We start from the raw sequence: 10652 nt of genomic DNA on the forward strand, positions 1-10652 counted from the left end.
CTCCGTCGTCGTTCAACTCACCGGAACCACCGCGTTAAACCCTCCGGAAATGATTCACTCATCAAATTGGGCTGGGCCTCCATTAGCCACCCCAACTGAACCTCACTATAATCACTCGGCCTAACAACTAACAGTTAATCAATTATGCTTTTAAGTTTTAATTATAACTCAAAAGTAGAAACAGAGGTGTACAAAACCGTTTTTTTTAAACCGAACCGATTTGATCAAAGCCTGGTTAAGGCCTTATTTTTTTTCCTTCTTTAAACGACTAAATGTTACACTTTACAAGAATTGAACCCTTAACTTCATATTTTACATCTTAACCACCCTGTCAACCCCATCAAACACCAAATTAGAAATGACGTTTACAAAACCCAACTCAAAACACATAAATTATTTGGTTTCTCACACACATGCTTGCACGTGTGATTACTTAAATTAGACCGATGCTCCAAAAATGTCACCAACCATTAAAACTAAAAAGTTCCATTCCAAACTTAGAAAAAAAAAAATATAAAAAATACCCCGATGCGTTATTATTTACCAGTGATTGAAATTATCTATATAGATTAAAGATGAACGTTGGTGTCGCAAGGCTCTTATTGGGCCAAGTGGCGGCATCATGTTCGTCCAACCGTTTTTTATTTAACTTTTTTAGTTCTAGTACTGTAACGACATAAAGTAATTGTGAATAACAATGTGTTGGGCTTAAAACTACTAGAGCCATACTCTCCATTGTAACTGGCCTAAAAATTTAACTGAATATATATTAACGAACGTACATGAACAAACTTAAACCGACGTAAACTAGCGAACATAAGTGAATGTAAGTAAACGAACAAAGCATGTGTTCATGTACGTTCATTTAAGTATATGAACAACTTTTGTTCATGTTTGTTTAAAGTTTATCAATAAACGAACAAGGTATGGTTAATCGTTTGTTTATTAATAAACGAACTTCCCATTGTATTGTTCACTCAACGTTTAGTCCGTTTACAAGCATATGGTTCGATTATGGTTATATCACTTATATGTGTATAAATAACCAAATTAACCAAACTGAATTGACATAAAAACCAACTCTTTTTGTTTTTAACTTCTAAAATTAATAATTTATAACTCGGTAAAGTTTATAAGTTCTTTTATAAATAAATTATTCTCATCTATAATAACAAACGGATTGCTAGTAATATAAATATTTTTTAAAAAATATACAAATTGATATTGATGAAATTAGCTTTAATCCACTAACATCCAAAGCTTGGTTAACCGACTTAACCAAACCATTTATTTTTCCAAAAACCTCTTAACCAAATCGTTTGTAAGCGAAACCAATCAGTTATAAGAATCTAGAAAATCGAAACATTAGTTATAGGTTCGGTATAGCCCAAAACTGACAGACTCATGTAGATTTGTAAACAAACCAAACGACCACTAAAGGGGCCTGCTCGTGTTCGTTTAACTTTAACCAAAAAGCGATCAAACACGAACACTTACAAACAGAGTTTCTTCTTCTTCTTCATGTTTGTTTATTAACAAAATGAATATGTTGATGGTTGTTTAAAGAATTTGTACATCTACTGAAAATATATTATCTTTATTAATATATATTTATATTATCGTCAGTCACCACCACCTGTCCTGATTCATATTCATTAAACCTTCCTGACTCCACCTCCATATTATTTTTTACCTTCAACCCAAAAACAAAAACCCCTCTTTCTTTCATTAACCTTCACCTCGATCGTATCATTATGGCCACCGCCGCTGCTGCTCACAATAATCTCAATGCAAAACTCGTAATTATAACTCTACTCACTCATTCAATTTCTTGATTCCTTACTTTATTCATCATAAGCTGCCTTGATTTGTAGGTTTTGCTTGGAGACATGGGAGCTGGTAAATCCAGTCTTGTTTTACGCTTTGTCAAAGGCCAATTCCTTGAATTCCAGGTTATTAATTTCTCAATTCAACGTTGACCTTGCCTTTTAGGGTTTCAATTTCATTATTATTATTATTATGTGATCGGATTGTATTTGTATTTACAGGAATCCACCATCGGAGCTGCTTTTTTCTCCCAAACCCTAGCTGTGAACGATGCCACTGTCAAATTCGAGATCTGGGATACTGCTGGTCAAGAGAGGTACCATAGTCTGGCTCCTATGTATTACAGGGGAGCTGCCGCCGCAATTATCGTCTACGATATCACTAGCGCGGTATGATTGTTATTGTTATTTGGTTGAATTGAAGCTTTTTATAGAATTTTGTCTGTATCTGGTTGGAGAGAGGCAGAGCTGATTGATTTTGAATATTTTTATTGTGTTTGGAAATTGAATTCTCTTGCTGTTTGTTTGTTTGACTATTTTTAGGATTCCTTTACACGCGCTAAAAAGTGGGTTCAAGAACTTCAAAAACAAGGTGAGCAGGCTGCTGATATCATCTACTTTAGGTTTCATAAGCAGAAGACTAAATAGTTTAGAAGATACTTTAATTGTTAAATCAAATTGTATATCATGTGTGACTGGTGCAGGCAATGCTAACATGGTTATGGCACTTGCTGGCAACAAAGCTGATCTGGAAGACAAGAGAAAAGTGACTGCAGAAGTATGTAATTTTTACTTGTTTTTACTTAATTGAAATTGACTCTTAGAAGAAGAAAGGAAACTCATTTTTTTTCCTCACAAAATGGTCATTTTTTTTATTTTTATTTTTTTGCTTTGCACCTTGAATGAACTCAACTGCTACATGTACTCTACCTTTCTTAACTGGAAAACACTAATCTGGAGCATTTTGTTTTTTACTTTAATATGTTTAAATCTATCTTTTTGTGACCCTGTTTTTGATTTTACACTTTTTAAAACATAAATGACATGATATATGATTCTTTCTTCGCCTGAATTTAATTGACATGTTGCTGGACCTCTCTTGCTATTATTATTTGTATTTTTATTTTTTATTTTTTACTTTTCCTTCAATAGTTTACATCCAGTATATTTGCGCATTCCTCTTCATTGCCATGTCACTAACTCACTATGGATATATATGTACTATCCAAACTATCTAGCCTTTATTAGTCACATGACATCATCCATTTGAAAGCTTATGCTGCATTTGTAACATTCAACAAAACAACTTAATTGCAGGGCTAGGTCCCCAAAGTATCTCTTAGTGTTGTTTTTTTATTGTTTGTCTTTGTGAAGAACAATTAGTTGTAAATAGAATAACTTCTAAAAGGGTGTTTAGTGTTGAGAATTCACATTCTTTGAAGAGTACAATAGTTGGTTATTCTGAAAAATAAATGTTTTCAGTTAATGCAGGAGTTCTTTTAAATTGCATATTTGACTGGACTTCTAAATGTAGCTAATTTAACTTGCATCATAAGCTGTATCAACTGTGTGTCCAATAACAATCGCAACACTGGACTTTACATGCAAATAATTTAATAACAGTTAACTAGTAATATACCTACCACGTCCCTAAAATACTCTTATACTCGTCTCTTACAATAATTAGTAATTTGTCATACAGGAAGCTCGTGCGTATGCAGATGAGAATGGTCTTTTCTTCATGGAGACGTCTGCTAAAACTGCTGCAAATGTTAATGACATATTTCATGAAATAGGTATGCTTTTCTGTTTAGAATCTTTAAAAACCTGCACCTTTTGCGGTGCGCGCATATAATGTATATATGTGTGAACCCTCGGGTGGGCAAAAGTAAAATTGCACTAATTTTGACGTTATTTTACTAATCTCGTGAAAATAACGTTAAAAGTGGCGGAAGGTTAATCAGGCATCATGTGGTGGCGTTGATAGCCGAAAGACAAGGGCACATGCACTGATCAGCCGGTGTCCCGATGATTGAGTGCTATGTGCCTTATGTCCAAGGCTTGATGCAAAACTACTATCGAGCCAGGGGTCTCACCGGAAGCAGCCTCTCTATCCCTATGGGATAGAGGTAAGGCTGTCTACATCTTACCCTCCTCAGACCCTACCATAGCATTGCTATTGGTGGGATATACTGAGTACGATGATGATGATGATGATGAAAAACCTGCACCTTTTAATTTATAAATCTTAATATAGCTACGATTTTTATTTTTTATTATTATTTTTTTTTGAAACAGCCAAGAGACTCCCTAGAGCTCAACCTACTCAAAATCCAGCTGGCATGGTTCTTGTTGACAGACCAGCTGAAGGGGCCCGAGCTGCATCGTGCTGTTCATAAGTAATGTCTTCATTCTCGATTGATATTATTATATTCTGTAGTGGTTTTTGTTTCTTTATGCGCATTTGTTTGAAACTCTTACTGGATAGCTCGAAAATTTGGTATTAATAAAAGGTTTACGTGGGTAGTTGTCCTTGTTAGTTATGTGCTTTTTGAATTACTAGCTTGACCCTCAATCAAACCTTTGAATGATTTATAACATAAACAATTAATTTTGTTATGATATCGGATATAACCCTGATGACAGGTATGATTTAACTGTAACTATGATACAAACGTGGAAGCAGCCTACGGTTTCATGGAATCTTGGCATTCTCATTGTTTGTTAAAGAATGTGAATTTGTGGTGGGGTTTCTTGTTTGAATATGTAAATGACATGCAAATGACTGTTTACTGATTGTTGTTATGAAGATGATGTTGTGGTTATGTTCTAATAGATGGCGAGGTGTATGTGTGTTGATGGGTTGAGTTGTGGTGTCATCTTGTATAGGATACCAACATTATATTCATGGCTATGGCGTAGTACATGAAAATAACGAGAAATCAGTTCATGACATATCTGTATGTTTATTCAGATATTCATCTGAACGATCAAACATTTGATTAAGAGACGAGCCCATGGACGAAGGCATAATGCGCGATCCAGGGTTGACAGTGGCAAGTTTGAGCCAATCAACAAGTTGTACTTCAATTTTAAAACAATAACATCACCTAAATGAAACAATGCATACTTGTTTTTGAGTTGACATAAGCGATCTTGTTGCTGCAGACTTAATCTTTTACTTTATATACATTTCAAGTGATATCTTTGTTTCTACACACACTTTATATTAAAAGTGAGATCATATAGTGGTGTTGAGTGAGCCAAATTATAGTCAACATTTTTGTGACAAAAAAGTGCCAACCATTAGATTCACACAATCTTTTACCCACAAAAAAGATACAATTCATCTTAATGTTTCAAGTAACAAAACAAACCACCCACAAATTGTTCATATTTGATTCATAAGGAAAATTAAAAGGCTTCAATTACCACCTGTTTCCCCTTCCATGAGATCTTGCATCAATTTTCCTGTTGGATTTCCTGTTACCAAACCTCCTAAACACAACAGGATGAAACAATCAGACTTCTGTAAACACAAACCATCATAACATCAACTATATATGGTCCAAATACTCACCAGCCACTTGATGCTGATGATGATGAAGTTGGTTGATTCCTCAAGCTCAATGCAGCTAACTGATTTGCCTATGACCAACTTGGATCAGTGTCCGAGTTCATGGACCATGTAACCGGAAGCACCAAATTCCTGTTGACAGTTACAAATTAACAAATATGTTCCAAAACCAACATTGGTAACTCATGATCAGAGTTTGTATATTCAAACATACCCTTCAGTGCGTCTTTCCTTGCAGCGATTCATCATATTTACAGTATAATTTCCATAAAGCTTTTCCATTAACATCTTTGACAGTTCTTCAAGCTTAGTGGCAGGTAAAACATCCCAGACCTTTAACACTTGAGTGCAAACAGAATCGTGTGCTACAATATCAACTGCCCAAATCAAATACAAGTCTTGTGTAACCTTATACTCCTCTAGAAGAACCCAAGTTTGACCAGCTTTTTCTGGTTCACGCCAACCACCCGAAAGCTTGACCAGTAAAGAGACCACTTTGTTACAACTCTCATGGTTAGCAAGTCTTGCAACTGTTTTTAAGAATGTATCACTAAACTTCACCTATAATAAGCCCAAAAAAAACCCCTTAGGATGTATTTATAGTATATTATTACATATGACATTACTCATTAGTATTGCGCTTTCATACCTGCCATTTAGTTTCTTTAAAAAGTAAAGAATCCGAATTGAATAAGCTATCAAATTGGCCAAGTTCAACCAAAGCATTCTTGGTAGCTTGAACCAAGTTTTTGTCTTCACTAGCGTTATAGAAACAGTTACGGTTCTTAGCATCAGCAACTAAATGCTTCCAAATAGTGCCTCTATTAACCAAAGTTGATTCGTTCCCCAATATCCACAAGCAATGTCTACATAAAATCAAGTTCGATTTACGAAAAGATCATGTGATAGGAAAGAAAAGTGAGCTAAAAGACCATACGTTTATTTACCTGGCTCGATTCAGTGCAACATTTGTTCTCTGATGATTCGAAAGAAAACCAACTGATGCTCTGCTGTTACATCTAACTGTGGATATTATAATCACATCCTCCTCACTGCCTTGAAAGCCATCAACTGATCGGACATTCACAGTGAAGTAATCTTCATCACCTGTGTACTTTACACCAATCCTTTCCTGTAACCCGTTTACTTGAGCTTTATACGGTGATATGCACCCATAATTCACCTTTTGTTTTCTTGCAACGGCTTCTGTAAAGACATCAACAAAACTTAAATGCTAAACATAAAGAAGATTTTTAAGAGTTTAGGAGGCACGTACGTTTAAAAAGATTTGCAACAATTTCACCAACAAGAGCTACTTCCATGACATTTTTCGTGCTATGACTCTGATCAAACTCCTCTTTAGCAGAACTTACATTTATAAATGAATATGATCCATACATAATTCCGTCAAGAAAACGCTTCCCGTAAGACATGCGTTTTACATTCATACCATCCAAGATACTTTTGTTATAAAACTCCCTATTTGGGAACCGGCTTATGGATGGATGCATTCTGTATTGAACATTTAGAAGATGCTTTTTATGCCCAAGTAACACAAGCCTCTCAAATAAGCTCCTTCCGAATTCGGCCTCCTCACAAATCTTAAAACACATTACAATATTAGTTAGCTAGTTACAACTTTATACACAATGTTAATGAAGAGGTAGGTCCCAGCAGAGCCCAGTTGGACCCGCAAGACTCACCTTGAACAGGGACGTCTGCGCAACGACCAACTGCTTCCGCAGGACCCACCATGCTCAGAGAAGACCTTACGCGCAGTACGCCAGCCGTACCCGCAGGGAAAGCCTCCCAATGGTGAAGTACCCCGCTTGTTCCCGCAGTTGCGGATACAAGCCATCAGGGAAGGCTACCCGCACTGATAGCAAGGCTACACGCACAAGGCACTAACTCTTGCTACTTCAGTAGTCACCTGAAGGAATGAGCAAGGCGGGAATACTCCCGCCCAAATGAGCCAGTCCGTATGCTTCTGGAAGATCTTTTGTACTATACCTACCAAGGTATGGGCAAAACAGACGATCTGACCAGAGCAGCCCATGAACCAATCACAGGGTGACAGCTCACCGACAACAGTACGAGGAGGAGCACCCTCTAGTACTGTTTCACTATTAGCCGCTGCCTACTCACCGACCCTTACTGTGGGACGTGCGCAGCCTACAGTTGGTGGAACAGTGCATAGCCGGCAGTAAAGGAACAGTATACAGCCGACCTTGTCACTGTCGGCCGCAGCCTATCCACCAACCAGCATGGCTTGTGCGTAACCCACTGTTGGTAGAACAGGAATACTATTCGGCCGGCTGTACCTTCTAGGAAACCTACCTTGGGCTATAAATACTCCAACACCTTGGAATGGTAAGGACATCATCTGGTATCTCATTATCTTATCTAGCAATCTCTTAATATACACTTATATTCAGAGCAATCTAGTCTGATTCTCACGCCGGAGGGTGGTCACAAGGAGGAACCCCCCCCTTCTCAGTGACGAGCTTACGGTGTCTGTTTTGCAGGTCACCTGAAGAACAACCTTCTCTGCTGGACCTCATCCTCGTGGGAAACATTACTTAACCCACAGATTATCCGTAATCTGCCCTGGGTCACTTAGTGTTTCTTCATTGGCGCCATCCGTGGGACAAAGCTAGAACTAATTCTTAGTTTTTTCAAAATTTCTGAAGAAATGGTTAACGTTACTCCGGTCCCAAGGCCAGTAAGTGACTAAGAAACCCCGGTGACCACAACCCCAGCAACTGGGAACACCGGCGGTTATACAAATTTTACGAACACTACCCCGGTTACCCAAGCCGGGACAAGTGCAGTAAACAATATTTCACTGGGGTTCACTGATGCCCAGTTGGAGAAACGGACGAGGGTCCCTCGCCAAACACTAGATCAAGTTAAGGCGTGGGCCGAAGCACGTCAGAAAGAGTTCCAAGCTGAGTTGGATGAACGCTTGCGTTCACTTCAACAGGCTGACGAATTCGGCAGTACTCGCCAACATCTCAATATGAACAGTGAGTGCGAGTACTCAGACGATGAGCGGGAAGAATCCGATACCGACGCAAACCCTCGCCATAAGGCAAAAGGGAAGCGTAAGGAAACGGACTTCCAACCGACAAGGAATTTTGGAGAAGCCTTTAAACCAACGAATGCGGAGAGAAACCCGCGTGACTTCTCCAAAACCTTTAGACCAACTGCTGCAAATGCAGGAAAGTCAAAGTTTGCAAGGGACATTGCGGAAGCAATCGCCCCGAGAAGTGCCAAACAAATGTCCAACATCGGCACTTATGATGGTCTATCCGACCCAGACGACCACTTGAACAGATTCATTGCGGGGGCAACCGTCAGTAACTGGACGGAACCCACGTGGTGTTATATGTTCCAGATGATTCTGGTTGGAGCGGCCAGGGCATGGTTCGATCGTTTACCGGTCCACCACATCTATGATTGGGCGGACTTTCAGAACAAGTTCAGCCAACACTTCAGCCAACAAAGGAAATATACTGAAGAACAGTGGACGATCCTCAACTGCGTTAGAGAGGAGGATGAATCTTTACTAGACTTCATCACTCGCTTCAACTCCAAAAAGCTAAGTCTGGGCAACATAAGTGAAGATCTTGTTCGCGCCGCTTTCATCCAGGGCGCCGAATACCAGAGCTTATCCGCACATTGACGGCGGCCAAGCGCTTTGCCGAGACGGAGAAGCAACTGGGAAGGGATCTTCCCCAGAGTACACACCTCTACACGCAAAGGACTAGAGAAAACAATGTTCGGATCGCCCGGCAGAACAAAAAGAGGAAGCTAGGTATTTGGCAGTCAAGGGTAAACTTTGACACCTCATCCAGCACTCACCCTCTTGTTGGCGGAAGAGATAACACACACCCTTCAAGCCGAAAACACCGGTGGACGCCACTCACCAAAAGCGTCACGGAGATATTTGCCACCGAAAAACTACCATGGCCAAAAGCTCCAATGATCCGGCAGCGACCTAATGCGGATCAGAGCAAATCCTGTGACTTTCACGGGACAAAAGGTCATAGTACGGAAGAGTGTACATCCTTGAAGGATATTGTTGAAACATTCGTCAAGGATGGAAGACTTGCACACCTTGTGGCATCAATCAAGAAGGGAGGAAGGAATGATAACCGGTACAGAGGCAACGGACGAAAGCCCGTTGACATCAGCATCAACATGGTTCATGGTAAGATGAGAGGAAGAAAAAGGCGAGCGACAGAACCATGCGCGTGGAAGGAAGCTGAGGTGCGCTTCCCGCGAGTGCCAGGAGGACCCAACAAAGAAGGCCCTATCGTCATCAAAAGCCAGCTGGGGCACTACATCACTTCTCGCACTCTTGCTAACAACGGCGCCTCGTCAACGGTGATGTACAGGCAGTTCTTCGACAAGCTAGATGACGAAGACAAGGAACGCCAGGAAACGATCTACGCCTCGATGGAAGGGTTCGACGGCAGCATAAACCCCCCCTGGGTATCCTATCTTTCCCCGTCACTCTTACGGACGGGAATCACTCACGCACAGAAGACGTGGATTTTGTCGTAATGAGGAAGCCACACCACACATACGACATTCTCTTCGGAAGAGACGGGATGGCAAGATTCAACGCCGTGGTATCTTCAGTCCACGGCATGATGGGATGGCCAACAGCTGAGGGTGTAGCGATGATCACCAGCATTCCCCAGGTATGCATCGCATCTGTCTCATCTAAACCCAAACCAGAGATGGCTAAACCAACCATCACCGAACCGGAAAGATGGGCCTTCAACGGCAAATACCCTGACCAGGCCGTTTCCATTGGCCCAACAGTTGTTGATCCCACACGCACCTTACTCAAGCGCTTATTACAGAAAAACGCAGACATCATCGCGTGGACACCAGCTGACATGACTGGTGTACCCCGAAGTAAGGCAGAGCATAAGCTCAAATGCGATCCGGCTGTTACGCCAGTCGTACAAAAGCGCAGAGTAATGGAGTCAGAACAAACTAACGCGTGTAGAACCCAAGTCAAGGAACTCCTTGACGCATGCATCGTACGCGTTAGTAGATATCAAACATGGGTTGCAAATCCCGTTATGGTACCGAAGAATAACAAACAATGGCGCATGTGCATAGATTTCAAGGACTTAAACAAAGCATGCCCCAAAGATTGTTATTCGTTACCCGAAATTGATCTTAAGGTGTATTCGTTAGCAACGTTTCGCCTTAAATGCTTCCTGGATGCG

At 40.2% G+C, this 10652-nt stretch overlaps 1 protein-coding gene across 2 annotated transcripts; it reads left to right on the plus strand.

Annotated features, from left to right (window-relative positions):
* The first annotated feature begins 1707 nt into the window (after positions 1-1707).
* On the plus strand, positions 1708-4665 carry LOC143628414 (ras-related protein RHN1). Of its 2 annotated transcripts, XM_077098021.1 has the most exons (8): positions 1708-1799; positions 1875-1952; positions 2049-2216; positions 2370-2418; positions 2531-2604; positions 3529-3622; positions 4125-4225; positions 4473-4665. In XM_077098021.1, the coding sequence occupies exons 1-7, from the start codon at positions 1755-1757 to the stop codon at positions 4223-4225; spliced, it is 609 nt and encodes a 202-aa protein (XP_076954136.1). In that variant the 5' UTR covers positions 1708-1754; the 3' UTR covers positions 4473-4665. The 2 variants fall into 2 exon arrangements, with proteins under 2 accessions (XP_076954136.1, XP_076954135.1); XM_077098020.1 differs by lacking the exon at positions 4473-4665 and having other exon boundaries at positions 4125-4364.
* Positions 4666-10652: the final 5987 nt, after the last annotated feature.

This window comes from Bidens hawaiensis, unplaced genomic scaffold, assembly GCF_021521415.1.
Source record: "Bidens hawaiensis isolate Kalapana, Puna unplaced genomic scaffold, B.hawaiensis_p1.1 tig00004973_1, whole genome shotgun sequence".
NCBI lineage: Eukaryota > Viridiplantae > Streptophyta > Magnoliopsida > Asterales > Asteraceae > Bidens > Bidens hawaiensis.